This window comes from Tachysurus fulvidraco, chromosome 5 (genome assembly GCF_022655615.1).
Source record: "Tachysurus fulvidraco isolate hzauxx_2018 chromosome 5, HZAU_PFXX_2.0, whole genome shotgun sequence".
In the NCBI taxonomy this organism is placed as follows: Eukaryota; Metazoa; Chordata; class Actinopteri; order Siluriformes; family Bagridae; genus Tachysurus; species Tachysurus fulvidraco.
The window spans coordinates 26,275,049-26,299,765 of NC_062522.1; the positions used below are offsets into that span (position 1 = coordinate 26,275,049).

The window sequence follows — 24,717 nt, forward strand, 5'->3', positions numbered from 1 at the left end:
ATTATTTAACTTCATTCCTGTACACAGGACGTTGAATCGCACATGGCTTTCTATTCAATTTATATGTGCTATGCATAGTGTAATTCTGTATTATCATTTCCTGGTCCTGTCTCTGCTCTTTGTTATGTCTTATGTATGTCATCCCATATCAGATTCATTCCTAATTCGGTTCTCTGTATATACCCACTTGTGTTGTGGTATATTTGCAAGCCTTGTGCTATGTATTTGTGAGTCCTGTGCCTTATTTCCTGATTTTCTTCATTCATTCAAGCTTCATAGCTTCTTTGTTGTCCTGTTTGCCTTTGCTTGTGTATCCTGTTTATGATGATGGATTCTCCCTTTTTGATGATGTCTGTCTGTCAGTGTACTGACCCTTGCACTGGACTTGTGATTCATATTTGCCCCATAGATAATAAGCACATAACATTCACAGTATTGATAAAAATTAAATGCAACTCATGCATGTGTGTGCACCATGGTATTCTGGGTGTTATCCTGCTAGGTTGGCACTATACTGGGTTTTGGCTGCGGCTCACTGCCATCTGTGTGTGTGTGCGCTTGTTGGGCACAGGCCAACACAGAGACGGAAAGAGGGATGAAGCTCAGGCTGTGCTATTCTGAAGGAATTTGTGACAAGCCTGAGACAATAGCTCTTATTCATGAATTAAAACGGTTTCGTTCTGAGTAAGTGTTAAATTGATTGTGTGAGCATGTCCGGTGCAGACTGTGTTGAGACGACTATTCGTTTTAAATAGTCGGCATAGCGACGCTGCATATAATGTTGCATAGCAAGACATCTAATTTAGATTGCCTGTGTCTCTAAGCAGAGAAAATGTTCATAGGTTTTGCTGACTAAGAGGAAAAAAGACAATGCCAGCGATCGCCAGTCAGATTGTAATCGTAAATGTACTGTATGTAAGCAAATACTTCAGCTTGTTTTTACTCAGTTCCTAGTGATGGATCAACTTGAAAACTGAGGGCCTGTTACACATCTACAGATATTTATTAAAAGGTTTTCCATTTGTTTTTTTAAATGTTTTCGTAACTAAATCTGTCCAAAAAACAAACAAAAAAAAACAACATGGCCAGAATTAATTTGTTCATGCATTACTCTTTGGTTACTACAGTACTTTATCCTCATCAAGGTAATGGTTGTCCTGACCATGAGGTGGATCTTTGCTTTAGGTTATGCTTTTGTCTTTATTTTTGTTTCCAACACACATTTGTATTGCAAACACATCATCAAATAAATTCAAATCCAGTTTTCCTATTCATTACTTAGACTGTGGAAAGTCTTAATTACCAAGATAGTTTACATTTGTTCTGCCACAGTTTTATAATAAAACAAAAATATTGTATACTTCTCATAATAACATAAAAGATCTTCATATTGTTCCATCTCTCATTCCAGGTCAGTCAGACCCTCCCCTTGGTCAGTCAGTTCGTTCCCATCTCCTCTTTCTCTCTCTCTCTCTCACACACACACACACACACACACACACACACACACACACACACACACACACACACACACACACACACACACACACGTTTACTCACTCACTGCAGTCACCAAGGCATTTGAGTACGGTTCAGTGTGTATGAGGTGTATGAGAATATTTCTTATATTAACCTTTTAACTGTTTTTGATTATTGTTTACATTCACTGCACACTATTACCATGACAGTTTTATATCATTAGAAAGATTTAGGACTCTAGCTCCAATATTTGACCACTGTCTTTAGGCATACACAGCACACATGCAAACGGGTACTTACTCCGAATGATGAGACACGTTCATATTGTATTCATGTTGTATTAACGAGACACGTCATATTATAACGCCTGGTTTTCCATTTATTTGTGATTACAGGGCTTAAACACCATCCATTAGAGCTTTTAGTCCAAAAATTGGAGAAATATTCATGGATATCCAGTTTACTTACAATTTTTTAGACAGAATCTGCATTTTTTTCTAATAAAAATTAATTGTTGTACAACACTCTTCCTCTGTCTACATATCAGGATAGATGAAAATCAGTAAAATGTAAACTCCCACCTTCCACACGAAAATATCCCATATAAATATCTGTATTCTGCATCTCCATACAGTAAATAACTAATTGATAGAAATGTTTCTATCATTCTATCGTCATTGAAACATATTGAAACAAAGCCAAGTCATATGAAGCTTTTTGCTAATTATAGCTACTAATAACAGCTTGAGAAATTTGGAGTCTTGAAAAGAAAACTCTCAAGTGTCAGCTTTCTAAAGATACCTTGTCATGTGCCTTGTCAGAGGAACTCATGAACAGCAACATTTTTATTACAAACTGCACAATCTTCTTAAATAAAAGAAGAGTACATAATGTGTCCCAAATGCACCTTGTATTTTTATTCATTTGGCTAATTGTAGTTACCTTCATTGTCAAGCTCAGCCCTTCAATCAGGTTTCAAGAGAGCACCTGCCTGCCTGCTTGAGGGTCTCCATCAGCTGGCTGAACCCAGAGGAATCGAAGTACAAATGTGTATTAGAAATGTTGTTTCTCAAAGCCCAAGAAAATGGGCTAAATGTCCAAATTCAGGGTGCAAAGTTTGCCAGTAGGGTTGTAGGGAGAGTAGTTCATTACCATGTCCTTCTCATCCAATATACAGCCTAGAATTAAACCAGTTCAACACATATAACCACTTTTGCTTTAAACTCTTAATTACTATGCTTTGTTTGTGTAACTTTTTTTTATGTCGTCACCATTCCCAATTGGTTTATGATTAAATTACTACTACTGTAGAGTAATGTACTGTAAATGTACTGTTCATATATAAGAAGCAGGTATGGCACATTAAATTGCTTATTCTTCTAAGCTCCCAATGCAGACTCGTGCTAAACCATACCTACCAAATTCCACAGTGTAGCTGGGGTTCAAGACTCAGCTTACTTACCTGAATACAAGGTAACTAATAATATGAGTTGGCGTCTATGGATACCTCTCAAAATTATAAATTTTTCTTGATTTTGGATTCCGTCACACAAAAACATTATCTGACCATTATTATAAATCATTGTTTTTGTGTTATATTGATGAATTAAAAACTGTGGGTGCTTTTTGTACACTGTTTTACATTTGAATAGAGTGGTAAATATTGTATTTCACAGGTCTCAAAATAAAGGCATGTGAGCCCAACACAGCTCAGAGTAATGAAATCATGAAACAGCCCGAAGTACCGATTGTTATCTGTCTAATATTTACACCAGACCCGTATTATAATTACTGCCCGTGTTCTGTATATGATACTTTACAGCACACAATGACTTACATCTTGCAATGCTGTGTTTAATGCAAGATGGACTCAATGAATATGACACCTCTGATATAGGAAACTGCATTCCGGCCTTCACTTAACTTATCGGTCTTTGCTGGCATGCGTCACATCAAACCAATGAAGCTCGAAGTTGAGGTAAAGTGTGAAGTCTGTTTGAACTTATGTATATAAACTTTAATATCATCTAGGGCTGAAACGATTCCTTGAGTAACTCGATTAAATCGATTACAAAAATTAATCTAGGCAAATTCCTCTGTCTTGAAGCCTCTTTTAATTCATCTTAAAGCTCGCGTCACGTTCTTGTGCAATTATTTTGTGTGTGTGTGTGTGTGTGTGTGTGTGTGTGTGTGTCTGAGTCTGAGAGTGACAACGCGCAAAGTGGTAGGAGATGCGAGGAGTTAGCGGTCTTTTGATTTGAGGGCGCGGACAAGTGCGGGCTGAAAATGGAAGGGCGCGATAACAATGGCAATGAGCAAAGAGAAGAAACAAACAGGAGAAAACGACAGAAAATTTTCAAGGTTTGGGATTTCAAACTGAAAGGTAAAGAAAACGCCGTGGGGTGTGTCCACTGCAAGATCGAGCTGGCATACTACAACAGCACGTTGTAGATTGCTGCAGCACGTTTATATGCTTACAATCACATGCTCCTTTAAAGACTTTTAAAGCACACACATTGAGAGAGTGAGAGAGAGTGAGAGAGAGACTTTTATATTCTGATTAATATATATGCTTAAAGCACTCGATGTAAAACCATGCATGGACTCTAGTTCCAAGCTCCTGTCCATGTTTTTTGCCTCTTAGATACCACAAAGCATTTCAAGAAGACAGTAAAGGCTTATGTTATGCCTGAGCTGTAGTCTTTTAGTTCTGGAAGTATTTTTGTATTATCCATTTGTTTGTTTGTTCGTTTGTTTGTTTTAATGTATGCCTTTAGTTTTGATACTTTAAAAAAGTAATTTGAAAGTAATTTTTTGTTTTGATTTTTCATCTCAGAAAAGGGTTCATTTAAAGCCCAGAATGTTTGGCACTTAAATGTACTTAATTCTTCTCTTTAAAAAAAAAATGTTTATTTTTCTAAAAAAAAAGGAAACCAATTAGTTGTTTTAATTTTAATTTTAAGAGACCCGTCATATTTTCTCTTGTATATTTAATATTGCTCTTTAATTAAGCAAAAATACATTTTATCCGATTACTTGATCTATCGATTAAATTTTCGGTAGAATACTGAATTACTAAAATATTCGATAGCTACAGCCCTAATACCATCTGTATATTTTTTCAACTCTAGGCTACATTTTTGGGTAACTCTAGAATAACATGATGAGTATATGTATGTGAGTATATGTACGTGAGTATATGTACGTCTGTGTGTTGGGTACCTTTGTGGTTAAGGCTTCTGGTGAGTATGAGACTGCTGGGGCCCTGAGTGTGTGTTTAAAAACTGGTGTATTGAAAATGGCACATGCTTTGGATTTTCTGGCATTAAGAAGTGGAATGTTGCTGCTAAGAAGGGCAATCAAATTCGAAACAGAGATCATAGAAAAGACCTCTTATGATGCCTGCTATCAGTTCTGTTTTCTCTCTCACACTATGATATGTTGTGCGATGTAACAGTCTGAGAAAGGGGCAAAACACATCTTTGCCCCCTCTAGTGTTCCGTTAGGAACGAACAGAGTGACGTCAGCCTGTCTGGCTTTAGCACAATGGAGCTGATGAGGTATGTCATGCAGACTGCTGCTGTGTGTGCACTGAGGGATCCTACTTATCACAACACACTTACACATGCAAAGGTTCATTTATTGTTTAATGTTAAATAAACAGCTACTGTTTATAAAGACACAGACATTGTGAAATCTGTGATCTACTGTATAGGTTTCATTAACATAAAATTGATTAACGTATATGAGGATGTGATGTTTGCCTTATTGCTTTTTTTTTCCCCCTGTGTAGACCTGAAGAGAGAAGCTAGTATCTGTCACATGCTAAAGCATCCTCATATTGTAGAACTCCTGGAAACCTACAGCTCAGATGGAATGCTCTACATGGTTTTTGAATTGTAAGTCAGTCTGTCTTTCTTGCTCTTGGCAATTGACCTGATGTGTGTAAAAAAACTATTTTTTCCTTCTTCTTCCCCTAACAACACCACCTTTCTCCTCTGCTTGTAGTATGGATGGTGCAGATCTTTGTTTTGAGATTGTTAAGAGAGCAGATGCAGGTTTTGTTTATAGTGAAGCTGTGGCCAGGTATATAGCCATATTCCTTTTTGTTCTCTTGATTATTCTCTATGGCAAATCAATGTACAGTTTAACATTCTGTCTCTTTCTATCTTTCTCACGACTCTTAGCCACTACATGCGTCAGATATTAGAAGCACTGCGCTACTGCCATGACAACAATGTTATCCATCGAGATGTCAAGGTAAGGCAGTTCTCCTATATTAATCTGTTTGATACACAGTCATTACAGCATCCTTTGCCTAACTGTTTGTTGTTGCAGTGACCTTTATTTGTATTATTATTATTAAAGCTAGCTTCAGTTTCAGTTTGAGATGAATTTACCAGACCAAAACTGCCCCAACTACAGTATAAAATGCAATGGGTCAAACTGGTACAGTAAAAATAAGTAATAGGTGGTTTGAGTGATGTGGCTTAACATGAGGTGTAACAATTTGCCAGAAGTTAACTCTTTTTATTTCATTTAGAGTAACAGATATTTAATGATGCAGAATGTGGCACCTCTGATATAGGAAACTGCATACCTATCTGTTTTTGCTGGCATGTGTAACATCTAACCAATAAAGCTCTAAGTTGAGTTAAAGTGTGAAATCTGTCTGAATTTGTGTATATACACTTTCCTATCATCTATATTGTTTTTTTCAACTTTAGGCTACATTCTTGGCGAGTTGGAGGCCTTAAATGCATTGCCTGCATATATGATGCCACACTAGAATGTGTGTTTGTATGTGGGATGTGATGGTTTAGTGGTTAAATGGTATGGAAGCAAGTTGCTTCTGGGTATCACTTATGTCATAAATAGTTGTTCCCTCATCAGCCTAGGGTTTATACATAATAATTTCTAACACAACTAGTTGCTTTATAACAGATGACAATGTCATATGTTGTGAAAGCATTGTGATTGGGATCAACGTCTTTGTAATTGGTGATTCTGGAGGGGCAATATTTATATAAAAAAGTACTTTGTATTTTATTTATATACAATCCTATGTTTTTACAACCATAGAGCTATTAACAATAAGGTGAGAAGAAAAAATTGCAGCTCTCTGCCTGATTTGAAATGAGTCACAGCATAACATTGTTATACTTTAGGGGGGCTTTTAACCACATATGCTTTCAGCAATTATTTAGTTCCTTCAACAACTGCTGACAAACCAGTTTTGCTGGTTGTATGTTCTTTCAACAGTGACCATAACCACATCCGTTTTTTGCCTATTTTCTTCAAGTCCTCTGCGTGTGGTAGAATGTGTTGTGCATGAGCATCTATATACAAAGAATGCTTTAACAAATTTGTAGTGCAGTTTTTTTGTTATCTGAAAAAAAGAATGCTTTAAAGAGCACACACATTCTTTAATATAATAAATCACAGGTTTCTGTCTAGCTGTTTTCATTCATTCATTTATTCATTTATTTATTTATTTATTTATTTATCTATTTATCTATTTATTTATTTATTTATTTAATACAATACAGTTTTAGTTGTTGTGAATCAATGGCTCATAATTATCAAAATTGATTGTGTGCCCTCAGTAATAAATTTTTGTACATTTTAAACCATATCAAACTTTAACAGAAAGAAAGCTCTGATTCAAGATTAACTGAGCACTAATTTCTTACCATAATCCACCTGTTATAGTCTTACATGTAAAGGCTTCTTTATTCTAGAGTACAGACAGATGCATGTATACAGCTGATCATCATACCCATGTGTGTGTCACAAACTGTTGTCACCAATCTGTTCCAGCACAATGCCCACTGTGCACAAGTGAGGTCTATAAAGACATTGTTTCCCAAAGTTGGTGTGGTAGAAATCAAGTGGCCTAACAGAGCCCTTTCCTTAATCTCATGCAACACCCTAGGGATGAATTATAACACAAGCTGCACAGGTCTTCTTGCCTAACAGTTACAGCTGTGAATAATCTAGTGAAATTCCTCCCTGAAGAGTGAAGACGTACTGTAGGAATGATATATCCACCAAGCAATCGTGGGTGTGATGGTCAGACCTCTGCATACTTCCATATAATGTGCCTATGTTTATATAAAGGCAAACTTATGGATTGTCTTCAGGATGGGTGGTCATTATTGAAGGGTATGCAGTTCCGTGGTTTTTAGCTAGTGTGGCAGTGGAGACCTGGGAAATAGATGCCCGTTGAAACTCTGTGGTTGAGCTGTTGACGGTCAATTGGTTGAACATACAGAACACCCGGGAAATAGCACTTAGTGTGGCCTTGCGCACTGAAGCTGATAACACAAAGTACATGACTGGGTCCAGGCAGCTGTTGAGTGCTGAAAGGAGCAACATAAACTCATTGGCACGGTCTATAATACGGCGCGTCTCACAAGAGGTCTCAGTAAGTTGAGAATGCACATATACTCCTCTGAAGGCATGGTAAGGCACAAAGCAGATGGTGAACAAGAAAAGTACCACAAATGACTTTTTAGCAGCACGGGAGTAGTGGCCTGCATTAGGGAGGTCTGGCTTGTCATGGGATGCTTGCAATAGGCGCCGGGCAATCCGCCCATATGACACCATCAGAAGCAAAAACACCAACCAGAAAACAGCCACCATCAATAAGTTAAAGTACGCCTTACCACGTGCCTGTCTTCGAGACTTGTACTGGAAACATTTCCCCTGCTCCTCGTTGCCCTCAGCCAGTGCAATCATAGGCACCACAGCTAGAAATGAGGCAATCCACAATACACTGCATGCTACCACACTCCATCTGTTCCCCTTTAGCCAGTGGTGGCAGCAGGATGCCCATGTTCTTGGCAAACCTTGTATCTTGACATAGCGGTCCAGGCTGATCAAACCCAGCAGGGTGATGCTTACATACATGTTCATATAGAAGAGGTTGCCAACAATTTTGCACATCCTAGACCCTAAAGGCCAATAGTTGCCCAGCATGTGGTAGAGGATGCGGAATGGAAGGCAGGCTACAAGCACTAGGTCAGCCACAGCCACATTGATGAGGAAGATGCGGACAGAGTTGCGGCGTGAGTGAAGGAAAATAAAGACCCAGAGAGCCAGCAGGTTCCCTGCCAAGCCAAATAGGAAGATGAGAGAATAGAGCACAGCAAATGGCACATGCTGGGCATCTTCTTCCAATGAGCATGAATGATTGAGTTCTGAGGCTGTGAGATGGATGAAAGAGCTGTTTGACAGCATGTCTTTTTGGTTAACAATGGTTATTGTCAATGTAGTTGTCGTCTTGATACAGTGGTGTGTGTATATTGAGGCAGTTTTAACTTGTGCCCTGTAGAAAAGGGGATAAAATAGGTTTTCAGTTTAAATGGCAAGCAAAGACCACGTTTGTCTTAATATAGAAAAACTAGAAGACTTTCACATATCTATGTTATACTGTGTTTTCATCCAATACAGTACACCATTTAACTATTGGTGGCCATAAACACATTCATACTTTTGTTTAAATGCTTCCTTTATCTCCGTCAGTTACATTCATTCATTCTCAGGTTGAGACCATTGATTCATCATGTTAGCCTCTTTCTGTCAGTTCTGGCCATTCTCTGTTGGGGTTTTTTTTATCAACAACATGTTTCTTTCCACGGATTATTTCCACGTTATCCTTTTGCTGTACCATTCTGAGTAAACTCTAGTGACCTTTGTCCATGAAAATCTAATGAGACCAGCAGTTCTAGAGATACTCTGTCAACAATCCTGCCACTGTTAAAATCATTTAATGACAATGTTTCCTTAATCTGATGGTTAATGTACATTACCCAAAATTTCATGCATTGCACTGCTGGCAGACAGTTGGCTAATTAGATAATTAAATGAATGTGTAGGTGTACAGGTCTTCCTAATAAAGTGCGTTTTTATAGTCTATATTTTACCCCATTTATAAACTCTTTGTGCTGTTTAAAACAGATGGGAATCTGTTTACACTGTATACTTGCACTTTGCAGTCTCAGCAGTTTATTTAAAATTAAATATACGGTTACCTGAAATTTGGAAGCAGTCAAAAAATTTATTTGAATCCCTTAGTCTTGTATGTGAATCTCTGGTTTTAATCTTAGATCAACAAAGTTGTACTGTATATGGTTTGACCATCTCAGTGGTGTAATATCTTAAGTACTACTGTAGATCTAGCAGAGAAAGAAGTCTGTGAAGTGAAGTCTGTGAAGCCTTTTCTGTAAAGAAGAATTTTAATACTTGGATATTTTCAGTAATTGTTGAAACTAATGAAATATTAGGGAACATGAGTAAACAAATAACTATTCCAACTATTACAATACGCAATTATCAGTCAGTCAGTCATATCAGTATATCAGTCAGTCCTGAATGAAAACTAAATTGCCCCTAATTAAACTGAACTTGTTAAACCAGAGGCAACTGATAGAAAAGACATGCTCTCTTATTTTGATCTTTACCATCAGAGTCAACACAAAACATTCAAGTCAGTGTCCAATAAAATAACTAAATAAAATTCACATTGCACTCGGGTTAAATCAACCATAGCTACTTGTTTTAACCCCTTACAATAAGAACCATTTTGCCAGCACAGCAATTCTGCAAGTACATTGTCTGTACATTTTTAATTTGTCAAATGTCTTCAAACAGAATCATAGTAAATCTTATGTACTATGAATAGGCCATACACTCTTTCACCTTATTGTTTTCAGAGTAAAACTATAATACATGAAAAAAAAATTACCCACCAACATTTATGGTGCACATCACTTTCTCTTCATGAAGTATTGTTCTCTTTGTTCACTTAAAAAGTTGAACAAAAGTCTTCAGTCTAAACCTCAGTTTTACTTTGTACTAATTCATTTCTTTCACCTCCTCTTGCTGCTGTGATCATTGCAGTATGTAACATGTATCAGTCTCTCTTGTGCTTTTTGTTAACCTTTCTTCCTCTTCTTTGTTAACGCCTGCAGATGAAAGAACAACCACAAAACAGAAATGACATCATTTGACCCAATAAGAATATATGGATTTGTTAATAGGTTTAACTTTTTAAATGAAGGTTATATTGAAATAATGTTTTAAATAATTACAACAAAATATTATTTTATTTACAGAGTGAATTTTAACAGGTTGTACAGTTTTAGTACACCAGTGACATTGGTATACATGAAAGCTGGCCCCTGAGCTAAAGGGCTGATTAGCCCTTTAACAAATCCACCCTAACGGTAGCAAAAAGCATTAGGTGGGACAAATCAACCGTTTTAAAGAAATAATACCGTTTAAGGCCATGAAAAACATCTGCAGAGTTTGCCAAATCCAGTGTACTTCTGGAACAACATTCTATGGGCGAGGAAAATGAGAATGGCACAGCTTAATTACACTTGCTGCTATATTCCTGTTTCATCTTATTTTCTTTATGTTGGTGATGCATTTAAGGGCAACTATTTTAGTAGACATTAGATTGCATTTTCTGTTCATTTTTTTTTTTGCTCCTTCTTAACAATTTTATGTCACTGCTCACTTTTCATCCTAATTGATGCCATTCTAAACTGCTGCTTTATTCTTAAAGCCTCACTGTGTGCTCCTGGCATCTAAAGAGAACTCTGCACCTGTCAAACTGGGTGGTTTTGGGGTAGCCATTCAGCTGGGCGAGTCTGGCTTGGTGGCTGGAGGTATGTATGTGTATGGGTGCATATCGGTTTGTAGATAGCAGATAGAAAAACAAATCTTCATTTAGGTTTGAAACACCTCCCAGTTATTTTCCCAGTTATTCTTATTATTAAATAGAAATTTTTTTCTTCTTCTTTCTTTCCATTTCTGTCTTTTTCCCTGTGTGTAGGGCGGGTAGGGACCCCTCACTTCATGGCCCCTGAAGTGGTTAAGAGGGAGCCATATGGGAAGCCTGTTGATGTGTGGGGCTGCGGTGTCATTCTCTTCATCCTGCTCAGTGGCTGCCTTCCATTCTATGGCACTAAGGAACGCCTGTTTGAGGGCATTATTAAAGGCAAATACAAGGTAGTCATGTATTTTCAGAATTCAACAAGCATGCTGTCTGAACTAGAGCAAATTAGACCTTCTAGATTTTTTTTTTTTTAGATTTTCTCAAAAATAAAACCTTCTGGACATGTGGTAAAACTTTTGTTCATTTATAATAACAATTAAAAAAGGTATACTACAAAAAGTAGGCAATATTAAAGATAAAAAGAAAAACAAACATAAAAAATGAAAAGAATATGAACAGAAAAATAAAGAAGTTATATTTATGTTTAAATGGATTAGTAATTAGGGTAAATAAATGGTATTTTGAGGGTTTGCTTTATTGGGAAGTCGGCAATTCTATATTTCTGTATACTTTACATACCTAATGCTGAGGAAAGCTGCCCTTTGTAATTCAATTATTTCTCTTCTATTGATTATATACTGTCTCATGAGCTTAGGTCTTAGATGGCAGTGCTTTGATGTCTACGTCGTTAGGAAGAGATGTGTTTTAAAGGCACCATACATCCCTGCATTGCCAGATTGAATAACAAGATACTGGGGTTAATGAATGGTCACTAAACTACTAAAATAAATGCCTGTTAGATTTTCGGTCAGTACCAGGTATTTGTTGTTCATAAGTCAAGGACAATCGCACAATAACCAGCTCCAACCCCATGTGTTTTTGCTTTACTTTTCTATGCATACATGCCAATTCAGACATGAATTATGTCCTCGGTCTTCTGAAAACATCATATCATCTCTAAGACTAAGGCTGGGTCATGACACATCATCTCATACCACTACAGCTCTTTTACGGTTATCACCTTTTCTTAAGGGTATTTCTATAAAAATACAGGTTTCTATAAAAATACACATTTACTAATTATAGGCATATGCTTTAAATGCAAATGGTTATCACCCAAATCATGTAGGCATATTTATCCTATACTGTGTATTAAAGCACAGATTCTTATTCAAATTCACTTTTAAAACATTATAAATGTAGTTAGCAGGAAAGGTGTATTATGAATATCAGGTATCTTGTATCAAAGACCATGTCTAACTTGTATTGGTTTGTTGTGGCTTATAGGGCTGTATAGAATTATTAGTATATTAATTATTAGTATAAGTGTTTATAGAATCTGAAATGTTATAATAAGCTGAACAAATAGGAATAATAAACACTTGTCCAACTGAAGTGTGTCTGTGTGTTTACATCAGATGAACCCTCGGCAGTGGAGCCATATCTCGGAGAGTGCAAAAGACTTGGTGCGGCGCATGCTGATGCTGGATCCTGCTGAGAGGATTACCGTCTATGAAGCCCTCAACCACCCTTGGCTAAAAGTAAAGTACAGTATACCTATATATTGTAGGTATGAAATGAGACAATATAACGTGAACATTGAAAGTAAAGAAAAAGTATACATCATTTGCAAACCAAGAAAGTTGTATGCAGGTGCAGGTTGTTTTTTTTTTTTTTCTTTTTCTTTTTTTTTTTAAACTAAGTGTAAAAAAAATATATACAGTATCAAGGTTTAAAAGATTAGTCAAACAAGTTTGGATTCAAACCAAGAATCTAACCAGAGGAACACTGTTGCAGATAACCTCGTACACAATTTGGAGGTGTGTGAGTGAACTGGACTTCTTTATTATTAGACTGAAATGTTTTGAACTTGAAAGTAGTAAATTTGATTTATTTTTTTGATTATGACTCAACTTACAGATAACCGAACCTGAATGACTGAGAATCTTCCCAGACACATTACTTACACAATCACAGCAGAAAAACACTTTTATGAATTAAATAATCAAGGAGAAAATAAGACAGGTTAGTAAAAGTAATCAAAGTAACAGCCAAGGAGGGCAGTCATACCGAGTGAGGTTGGCGTTTGCTAGTCTAGAAGGGAATTGTCTATGGTAGACATAAAATGCATATTAAGCATGGCCACCGTGTACTATAGATGTTTTTAAAATGCTTGATTTGTCTGATAGGTTTTGAACACATTTTTGTATTTCTTACTGTTATAAAGGAGAGGGATCGCTATGCCTACAAGATCCACCTGCCTGAGACTGTGGAACAGCTGAGGAAGTTCAATGCCAGGAGAAAGCTGAAGGTTCGGCATTCTGTGATTATTATTATTTTACTTAGGATATCGATTTACTGTTTATATAACAGATCATGTATCACTCTTTATATGCATGACCATCCAGCAAGTAATAGATTACAAAAACAAGGAAGATGTGGATAAATAGATGTGTAAACATGATAAATAATATGAATGATAATTGAATATGAATAATTGAATGATAAAAAAAATGATAGTAATACATTTTTCACTAATGACTAATTTATTGATTTGCAACCTTTAACAATCAACCAGTGTTACTAATGAAACAGTTAATAACTGTAGACTTGAAAGAATAGGAAAACATTTCCAGTATCCAGGTCAGTGAGTATAAAGTTCTGTTTCAGAGAACCAACAGCTCTTTTTTGTGGTTTCATACAACAATTGAAATGAACCTACAGTGAGTTCAAACCGTTGGTGTGAAGGAGCTTGTTGAGCAAGCTTGATTTTCATGCCTGTGTAAAGGTGAAAAGATGTGTTTTGATGTGGCATTGTTTGCCTGTTTCTTGTAGAGGAAATGTCAGGCCCAAGGATTTCATGCTTAATTACGACTGGGTTAAAAGCTGCAGTTAATTTGAATTGAAGATGTGTTCTCTTTAAATCAAAAGAGTGTAAAACTGTCAGGTGATGACCTTTTTTGTTTCTTTCTTTTTTTTTGTTAGGGTGCAGTGCTGGCTGCTGTATCCAGCCATAAATTCAACTCTTTCTATGGTGACCCACCAGAAGAACTTCATGATTTTACAGAGGACCCTACCTCCTCAGGTAGACCACTTATCACACCTCTGTTCCCCTAAAATCATGTTTGATTTTTTGTTTTCATCATGCATAATTGGCATAATTGTTCTTTAGTCATCCTTTAAGATGACAATGTTTTGTAATCAGTTAATAGTTAAAAGGTTTTGTCAGTCACACATAATATTTAGTATAACCTGATATGGAAAAAAAATTCATATTTTCTGTTGAATATCTGTTATCTGTGGCAAAAAGTCTTCACTTTTCAAGTTTTAGGAAACAGAAACCATGCCTTTTCAATCTTGCCACGTTTTTGTATAGTAATCAGTGGCAAAAGCCACATGGTGAGGAACAAGCCTGCCACATATTGTGAAATCACTTCCACTTCCCTGTCTCAAAAGCCAACTTTAAATGTAGTTACTTCAATAAAAAGAAATGATTGGTTAAATTCTCATCAAATGACATCTACTGAAAAGGGCCCTATAGCCAAGAGGTCCAGGTTCTTGTCAGACCATATAAATCTCTTATGTTTATGTAACATTTAAGCAGTTACGCAGCTTCATCTGGTTCTCATCCTGTCATCGGCTGTTTTCCAGTATTATACAGTGTTTCTTGAAAGTTTGTGAACCCTTTAGTAGAAATTCCTATATTTCTGCATAAATATGACCCAAATCATCATCAGAAGTAAACAAAGTGAACGCAATCAAACAAATGAGACAAAAATATTATACTACTACAATTATTTATTGAGAAAAATTATCCAGCATTACATATCTGTGACAAAAGTATGTAAACCTTTGCCTTCAGTATCTGTTGTGAGCCGTTGTGCAGCAATAACTGTAAGTTTTGGGTAACTTTTAATCAGTTGTTCTCAACAGCTTAGAATAATTTTATTCCATTCCTCAGTAAAGAGGAGCTTCAACACTTAGATTTTAGTGGGTGTCCTCAAATGAACTGCTTGCTTCAGGTCCTTCCACAGTTTTTCTTTTGGATCAAAGTCAGGACATTGACTTGTCCATTCTAAAACATTATCTTTGTTCCTCTTTAATCATTCTTTGGTAGACAGACTCGGGGGCTTGTGATCATCTTGGTTTATGATCCATTTTTTCTTGAGATTCAGTTCATGGACGGATGTCTTGCCATTTTTATCTAACGTTCACTGGCTTAATTCAGAATTCATTGTTCCATCAATAACGGCAAGCGGTCCTGCACCAGATGCAGCAGTATAGACCCAAAGTATGATACTACCACCACCATGTTTCACAGACGGTATAATGTTTTTATGCTGGAATTCAGTATATTCCTTTCTCCAAAAAGAATGCTTCTCATTTTAAAACAAAAGGTTTTGTTTTGGTCTCATTCTCATCAAAATGGTATTTTCAATAGTCCTCAGGCTTGTCCACATGATCTTTATCAATCTTTATGGGCAGCAATGTTGTTTTTAAAGAGTAGTGGCTTTCTCCTTGCAACACTGCCTTGCACACCAAGGTTGTTCAGTGGTCACCTGATGGCAAACTCACAAACATTAACAAAGCCAAAGTAAAAGAAGCCTTTAGTTGCTTAGAAGTTACTATGGGTTCCTTTCTGTCCCAACAGACTATTACATGTCTTGCTTTTGGAGTGACCACTCTTTGTTGGTGTAGCACTTCTAGGAAAGTATCAGAAATATCCATTGTTTTTGCAATGATCCCCTTCTACAAACACGTCATGAACATCTGACTTTGTTCTGATCTCTGTTCCTTACATAAAATAGAACACTCATTGAGACCTGGTTGTCATCTCATTGACTGAAATCAGATGGACTCTAATTTGACCTTGAAATTAAGTACTAAATCTAGAGGTTCACATACTTTTGCCTCTCACATATTTATAATATTGGAACATTTTTCTGAATAAAAAAATGCCAAAGTATGATATATTTGTCAGATCTGTTTGATTGGGTTTGTTGTGTCCGATTTTGGGACTTGTGTGAAAATCTGATGATGTTTTGGTCATATTTATGAAATATATGAAATAGACATATCTAAAGAGTTCATAAACTTTTAAGCGATACTATATATGTCTATATACCATATCAGAGGTTTTTGCAATTACAGATTTTTTAATCCGTCTCTTTTTTGGGTGTTCACTCTTTAATCATTCTCTCATTTCTATTTTTTTAACGGGTGTGTGTTTCTGGTGTGTTATTTTCTCTCCTCTCTTCCAAACTCATTTGTTCTAATGCTGCCCTCCCTGTAGGATTGCTTGCTGCAGAAAGTAGGTATCCCATGGATTCTGATGTCATCACTGACCCAGTCTCATGTGTTTTGCTCTTTCACTATAATACAGTTTTTGACCTCAGTGCTTATCCCTGCTATTATCTCATCCGAGCAATCTCTAGGCTGAGACTCAGCATTTAACTTAATGCGTGATTAACAGTAACTCTGTAATGTCATTATTGATGAATGTACTTTCCTTAAAACCTGAGTGTTTCATTTGTTTTAAACCTATTTCATTTTCATTCTAATATATTGTTCCATGTCTTAAGACTCCATTGTACATAACATGAACCTGCATGTGGGGGAAAAAAAAACACCGAATGCCTTTGTTTGTGACCTTCTTTTGCCTGTTTTATTTGCCCTATTATGTGTGTGATATTTTGTGTGATTAAGCTTGATGCTGCCACTCTGAAGTTTAAGTTGTCATTGTACATTTTTGTGTTTTTTCTTAATGTGTATGTCTATGCATGTGTCTGTGTGTGCGTGTATGGTTTTATAGGAGCAGTTTCTCAGGTTCTGGATAGTCTAGAAGAGATCCATGCCTTGACTGACTGCAGTGAGAAAGATCTGGATTTCCTACATAGTGTTTTTCAGGACCAGCACTTACACACACTGTTAGATGTAAGGACCTTACATAAACACATTACACATCTTATACACATTAGATCTCAGTTGCATTCTTATGACTGTGCACTCTCTGAATCTTCTGCTAGTAGTGTCTATGAAACCCATTCAGATGTTTCTATTCTAATCAGTCCCTGTATGTTTTTTTTCTTCTTTTTGGACTTTGGAAAATTAAATGCAGTATGACCTACATTTATTCATTTGTATAATCGAAAGCAATTAAGACTTTGGTATCTCTTTGTCTGTTGTCTTAACTTTCTGATCACTATCTGAGTCATAACCATTGCATTGGCTTGAACATTGTCTTTGCTTCTGTCAGGTATTTCCTTTTTAAATCCAGCTAATAAGTTTGTGGTTGGAATGAAAAGATGGAGGGAGGAAGTGGTCATATGAGTCATAAAGAAAATAGCTATACCACAATCCCTCCTCAGTAAACTTCTCACCCCAGGCACACCTCCACACAGAAGTTTCCAATTGCATACAGTATCTACACTAATTATTTGTCTATATATTGGGACTACAGAGCATTGTCCATTATTGTGAATATTTCTGTTGACAAAACATTAATATTAAATATTCTTCTTCTATTTTCCACTTTTCCCATTAGGGGTCACCAAAGCAAATAATCTGTTTTCACCTAACTCCATCCTTGGCATCCTCTAATCTCGCACCAATTAACTTAAATTAGTCCTCTTTCAACACATCCATTTATCTCCTCTTTCGCATTCCTTTTTACCTTTTACCTGGCAGCTTTATCCCCAACAATCTTGTACCAACATAACCATCTCCCTCCTTTGCACATGTCCAAACCATCTCAGTCTATCCTCTCTGACCTTGTCCCCAAAACAGCCAACCTGAGCTGTTCCCCTTAATCCTGTCCATTCTCGTCACTCCTAAAGAGAACCTCAACATCCTCATCTCTGCTACCTTAATCTCTGCCTCAATGTCTTTTCTTCACTGCTACAGTCTCTAACCCATACAGCATATCTGGTCTCACTACTTTCTTGTACACCTTTCCTTTGATTCTTGCTGACACTCTTCTGTCACATAAAACTTCTGACACTTTTCTCCACCCACTCCAACCTGCTTGCACACGCTTCTTCACCTCTTTTCCACACTCCCCGTCGCACTGGAAAGTAACACCAAACCTTCCCATCACCTCCTCATCCCCTCTGTTCCTCTCACCAACATGCCCATTGAAATCTGCTCCAAACTCTACTCTCTCCCATCTGGGAACACTCTCCATCACCTCATCCAACTCACTCCAGAATCTCTCCTTCTCTTCCAACTCACAGCCTACTTGTGGAGCATAACCACTGATGACATTCAACTTCTGATGACATCACCCCTTCAATTTCTAACTTTAAACTAACTACCATGTCTGAATCTTTTCACTTCTAAATCATTCCTCACAAACTCATCCTTCAGGATCAATACTACCCCATTTCTCTCACTATAAACACCATAACAGAACACTTTGTTTCCCCCTCCAATACTACATACTTTGTTCTCCTTCCTTCCTTCTCTCTATCATGTCCAACAACTATCTACCTTTCCCTGTCATTGTACCAAAATTAAGAGTCCTTATTCTCAGACTTGTACACCTGCCTTACCTCTTCTCTCTTTCTACGAACCCTTCTCCTTCCTCGACCAACAGTAGTCCAATTTCCGCCGGCACCCTGTAGGTCAACAGTGCCGTTGGCAGTCGTTGTTAACCCAGGCCTTAACCGATCCGGTATGGGATTCCCACTGACGACTTGCATATTTAAATTTGGCATGTTTTACACCGGATTCCTTTCTCGATGCAACCCTCTTTATTTATCCAGGCTTGGGACCAGCACAGAAATTACTGGCTTGCAACTCCTGTGGCTAGATTACAATATATTACAAATGTATATTAAATATGATATACAATATTATATTACAAGCAAACAAGCTTATTTGGGAATGTGTTGGAAGCCTAATGTGTGCAAGAAAGGGGTTAAAGTTACAAATTGCACATGTGAAAGAAAACAGAATCAGTGAAAGAAGTAGATTCAGTATTTTAGGTGACACTTGCAGGAATGGCAGAAAATAAATGGAATGGTTATCAGCCATGGACGGGGTGTTAAAGTCAGTCAGAAGAAATCAGGAAGCAGAAGAGAAATTGAAAACCAATGGCTGAGGAAGGAGATCAAGATCCTGAACTATATTTAAAATAGCTGAAACTAAGAAGTAAGAATGAATCGGGGAACTAAGCACCAGCCAGCGTAAAGAATTCATTAGATTGTTTCTTCAAAGACATGATTGGATTTTTTAACCAACAGCTTTATAAAGAGCATGGAAGCCCATGGTAAAAGTCGAGAAACATTGTTCTGCTGCTGTTGTGGTGCTTTGCAACATACACAGTTTCCATCATATGTTTCCTCATGGGAATGAATCCTGTAAAAGAGCCATTCAACATGTACATTATGTTGAGGGTGATCTATGACACCTTTTCCAATTTCCAAAACATTCCAAATTCTGGTAGTTAAAAAAAAAGGTTATTTTCCACTGATGTCACAAAATAAAAAAAACATAGACTTCAAGGCTAGATATTTAACAATACCACTTTAAGAACTAGTGTTTTACAAAGATAAAACCATAATAAGAGTCAAAACCGATGCATTTCTAATGGCTAATGGCTTTATATTATTAATTACATTTATTTCAATCTTTTGATAGGTGGCCGTAAATTTCATCCAGGCTTTGTGCTATTTGCTGGATTGAGTGTATTATTTAGTGTTTTTTGCAATTTTAGAATTTTTCACAGAAGTCAGTGATGCACAACACAAACATCCAAGACCAAAGTTATATTAACAGTTAGGGTTTTTGCAGAATGCTATATAAAAAAGATCTTTGAAATATTTTCTTTTTAAAAAAGAAAAATCTGGAAAGCTATTGAATTTCCCAAAATTTTATTTGAAACTACAAATCATAGATGAACAGTGTTTTTTAGTGTAAAATTACAAAATTTTTCTGTTTCAGCTTTATGACAAGATCAACACAAGGTCTTCACCACAGATCAGAAATCCACCTAGTGATGCTGTTCAGAGAGCCAAAGAGGTGTTGGAGACAATCTCCTGTTACCCAGAGAACATGGAAGCAAAAGAGTTGCGGCGGATTCTTACACAGCCTCACTTTATGGTAAGTTACATAGAAGAAAGGCAACTAGATAAGCAAACTACATACATTGAGAAGTCTGCTAAGCCATCTTATTAGGGCAGTAGTGTTGCCATGGCAGTGTAGAGCATTTAGGGAGAAAGTGGGATGAGACAAGATTGAAGTCAGGGAGGGATAACTTTCATGGAAATGTGTACAGATACAGTATCAGGTGAAACTAAAAGAGGTTCTTTGAACCACTGTTGTGTCACTCAGCTTAATGGTCGAGTCTTCATCAGCGATCATTTGAAGACTTTGGCATGAAGAAATTAGTGTGGTGTCTGTGTCAGAATTTGTGCTGACTCGTTAGTTCTTGGTTGCACAATTATAAACTGTTGTAGAAAGGATTATTTACATTTACCTTATTTAATATCCAGTGTCACCCAAATTCTGCCAGCCTGGGCGATGTGGTAGCTTAGTGGTTACGGTGTTGGACTACTGATTGGAAGGTTGTGAGTTCAAATTCCAGGTCTACCAAGCTGCCACTGTTGTTTCCAAGCAAGGCCCTTAATTCTTATTTGTAAGTTGTATAAAACAAGAATAAATTTAAGTCACTGTGGATAAGGGTGTCTACAAAATGCTGGAAAAGAAAAGAAATGAAATGAACCTAAATGAGGATGAGGTTCCCTTCTGATCCTGGTTCCTCTCAAGGTTTGTTCCTCATATCATAGATTTTCCTTGCCACCATTAGGGACAGACATGAGATATAAATAGTAACTTAATTTTAATCTTTAAAAATGGTTTTATTCTGTTTCTATACTTCCATAAAGTTGCTTCAAGACAATTTGAATTGAATTGAATGTTGATATATTATCTAAAGAAGAATATCCTGTCTGCCTGAAGTGAAATACTCTCTGAGTGACAGGATTAGATTGAGTTTTTAGAATCATTACATGTTTGTACACCAATCAGCAATAACATTAAAACCACCTGCCAAATATTGGATGGCTACCCCTTGTACAACCAAAACAGTTCTGACCCTTTGAGGCATGGACTCTATAAGAGATTAGTGTTTAGGTAGGTGGCGCATGTTGAAGTAACATACACATGAATGCCAGGACATAAGGTTTCCCAGCAGAACACTGCCCAGGGCATCACGCTGCCTGTTTGCCTTCTTCCCACAACGCATTCTGGTTCCATTTCGTCTCCAGGTTAGCAAAGCACATACACCCGGTCATTCACATGACATAAAAGAAAGCATAATTAATCAGAGCAGACCACCTTCTTTTGTTTCTCCATGGTTCAGTTATATAATGAAAGTGAAAGTGACGTGACATACGGCTAAGTATGGTGACCCATACTCAGAATTTGTTCTCTGCATTTGACCCATCCAAAGTGCACACACATAGGAGTGAACACACACACCGTGAACACACACCCGGAGCAGTGGGCAGCCATTTATGCTGCGGCGCCCGGGGAGCAGTTGGGGGGTTCGGTGCCTTGCTTAAGGGCACCATCACCTTAGGATTACGAGTCAGACTCTCTAACCATTAGGCCACGACTTGATAATGCTTACATGCCCATTATAGGTGCTGTTAACAGTGCACACAAGTCAGCCTGGGAATTCTGACAGATACACAACCCTGCATTTAGCAAACTGCAGTACACTGTGGGTTCAGACACCACTCTATCATAGCCAGCAACTACTGTAGCACAAACATACAGATTACAACATCTAGTGAAATTCTTTTCAGTTGTTCTTTATGTAAAATAGAATAAATCGAAAAAAATAGAATTAGAATTATCTTTATAAAGAAAAGGATCAAAATTAAACTGGAAAACACAATGATCAAAATTAGAGAACAGTAACCATTGTAGCACAAATTATTGCAATTAAAACTTTTAAGAGTTAGAACTAAAAACATCCCTAGTTTGACACACACAGTGTATATAATTTTATATATATATATATATATATATATATATATATATATATATATATATATATATATATATATATAACATGTTAAATCTGAATGCAAGGCAGATTTAAACTCTTGCTGTTCCTGGAAAAATAACCACAACAATGTGCACTAGTATTCTATTTGATGATTATGATTATGATGATAAGGATTGTGCTGATGGGGATGTTACTGTTGTTGACAGGCATTGCTGCAAACACATGATGTTGTGGCTCATGAAGTGTACAGTGATGAGGCTCTAAGGGTCACCCCCCCTCCCACCTCACCCTACCTGAATGGTGATTCACCTGAGAGTGTCAATGGAGACATGGACCTTGAGAATGTCACCCGGGTTCGGCTGGTGCAATTCCAGAAGAACACAGATGAACCTATGGTATTTAAACATTCATTTGATATTTTCTGGAAAGATTCATTTACATTTTTCTGCATTGTACAATACAATAATTGACAATTTGAAAGTTTCAGCAGTAAATTAAAGTAAAGGGAAGTCTTTTACTGCTGAATCTTTCAAATAATCAAATATTGTACAAATATTGTTTAGGAACCCCTGCCAATTTACATGATTTTCATTTATAAATATTTGGGTGTTTGGATCAACAATTTAATTTTGATCTATCAAATAACTGAAGGACACAGTGATATTTCAGCAGTGAAATGAGGTTTATTGGATTAACAGAAAATGCACAATATGCATCAAACAAGTTAGACAGGTGCATAAATTTGGGTACCCTTGCCATTTTGTTGATTTGAATACCTGTAACTATTTAGCACTGATTAATTGGAACACACAATTGGTTTTGGTGAGCTCATTAAGCCTTGAACTTCATAGACAGGTGCATCCAATCATGAGAAAAGTTATTTAAGGTGGCCAATTGCAAGTTGTTGTTCTCTTTGACTCTCCTCTGAAGTGTGGCAATATGGAGGCCTCAAAACAACTCTCACATGACCTGAAACAGGGTTTTTCCTAGGTCAAAACAAAGAGTACCCTAGTACCCACATGATCCACAAGCCCAATATTAACAATAAATGTTAAATTTAAAACAAATACAAAGAAACAGTTTGTGATTTTTTTTCTTATCCTATTTATTCATGAAAAACGATCAATGTCAGGCTAGATAGTAAAAGAAAGCAATTACAACTTATTTTACATGTAAACATCATCAATACCAAAGCATATTTGAAATGTCAAAGGTATCATAATTTATCTATTTACAAATATCACAGCCTGCAGATGAAAATTTTAACTCGTCTCTTTTTATTAACGCTGAAGAACCGTTTTACAAGATCTCTGTAGTCGATTTCATCCCGATGGGGCCCATCCACAGCCACCTTGCAGTATACGTCTAAATGTTGGTACTTTTTCATTTTAATATAATCATATCAATTAAAAAGTAGCATTAAAAACGTAGCGTTAAAAGGTGTAATAGTGTAATTTTTTACCATATAAAATTGAATAAAATTAGCAGCTAGCCCTCAACAGCTTGCTTTGTGCTTTGATCTAGTTTCATCTCACTCCAGTCTAGCTTTAAACTAAATTATTTTATAGGTAATTTATTACACATTTGTCATAGGCCTATACATACTGTGGATTATTAAGGCTAAATTTTACTAACTACTCTTGCTAAATGGTGTAAGCACACGTACTTTCTCATTTCAGATGTGTATGTTCTAAGAAGTAACGATTTGTTATGCACCGATTCAGACACTGACGGGCAGACCAATTGCTTTAACCATTCATTATAATGAATCGGCTCAAAGGAGTCATTAGGTCGGGAATCGGATTTTAGCGGACGTGTTGTGTGGGAATCCTGGCTGTTAGGACATTGCGAAAGATTTGTCAACACACACGCACACAAAACACTTCATAACTGGATAGATTTTTTTTTTTTGCATTTATTTAAAGTTATGTCAGCTGCATGTGTGGAATGCTTGTCACAAGTTGTAAGAGAAGATAAGGCAACTTTTTAAGGCAATTCACACCCAATTCAGCAAAAATATTCTCAGAATGCACCGCGTGAAACATGGATTCGGTCTTCCGACCTTTAGGATCAGGATTTTGATGCGATTGAGAGAGCAAAGACAGAACTGAAGACGGAGAGTTCCCGCGCGGGGGCGGGGGGTGGTTCTGTGCTTGTTCTCTCCGTCACTCCGTCAGTAGCCTGCTTCACTCACAAAACCCAATTACAGTTCAAATAAGGTTTTGGTCCACTTTGGCGGGACAAAAAATCGTTTTGGCGGCCGCCAAAAAATTTTCAGTGTAGGAAAAACCCTGTGAAAACAAAGATTGTTCAACATTATGGTTTAGGGGAAGGCTATAAAAAGTTATCGCATATATAAGTTATCGAGATATAAGCTATCAGTGTCCACTGTGAGGAACATAGTGAGGAAATGGAAGACCACAGGAACAGTTCT

General features: G+C 36.9%; 2 protein-coding genes across 7 annotated transcripts in view; one reads left to right on the plus strand and one right to left on the minus strand.

The window, feature by feature from the left end:
• The window catches only part of caskb (calcium/calmodulin-dependent serine protein kinase b), a 61,502-nt gene that overhangs the window by 18,952 nt on the left and 17,833 nt on the right, over positions 1–24,717 (plus strand). For 2 of the 6 annotated variants that reach the window (XM_027133414.2, XM_027133413.2), the window contains exons 3-14: positions 5,273–5,378; positions 5,488–5,565; positions 5,667–5,739; positions 11,054–11,156; positions 11,324–11,499; positions 12,685–12,807; positions 13,494–13,577; positions 14,252–14,351; positions 16,560–16,577; positions 17,079–17,200; positions 20,210–20,368; positions 22,490–22,678. In XM_027133414.2, the coding sequence (XP_026989215.1) occupies positions 5,273–5,378; positions 5,488–5,565; positions 5,667–5,739; positions 11,054–11,156; positions 11,324–11,499; positions 12,685–12,807; positions 13,494–13,577; positions 14,252–14,351; positions 16,560–16,577; positions 17,079–17,200; positions 20,210–20,368; positions 22,490–22,678 (1,331 nt within the window). Of the gene's footprint in view, positions 1–5,272; positions 5,379–5,487; positions 5,566–5,666; positions 5,740–11,053; positions 11,157–11,323; positions 11,500–12,684; positions 12,808–13,493; positions 13,578–14,251; positions 14,352–16,559; positions 16,578–17,078; positions 17,201–20,209; positions 20,369–22,489; positions 22,679–24,717 lie in introns of those variants that run through there. The other 4 variants (XM_027133420.2, XM_027133415.2, XM_027133418.2 and 1 more) reach the window with 3 other exon arrangements.
• LOC113634453 (probable G-protein coupled receptor 34) lies at positions 6,583–10,389 on the minus strand. The gene is made up of 2 exons (XM_027133421.2): positions 10,233–10,389; positions 6,583–8,809 (listed from the first exon to the last, which is right to left on the minus strand). Exon 2 carries the CDS (start codon positions 8,719–8,721, stop codon positions 7,606–7,608), a length of 1,116 nt encoding a protein of 371 aa, XP_026989222.1. The 5' UTR covers positions 8,722–8,809; positions 10,233–10,389; the 3' UTR covers positions 6,583–7,605.

Excerpts from the sequence above, each read along its gene's own strand:
- LOC113634453 (XM_027133421.2), bottom strand. The coding sequence starts at position 8,721 with ATGCTGTCAAACAGCTCTTTCATCCATCTCACAGCCTCAGAACTCAAT.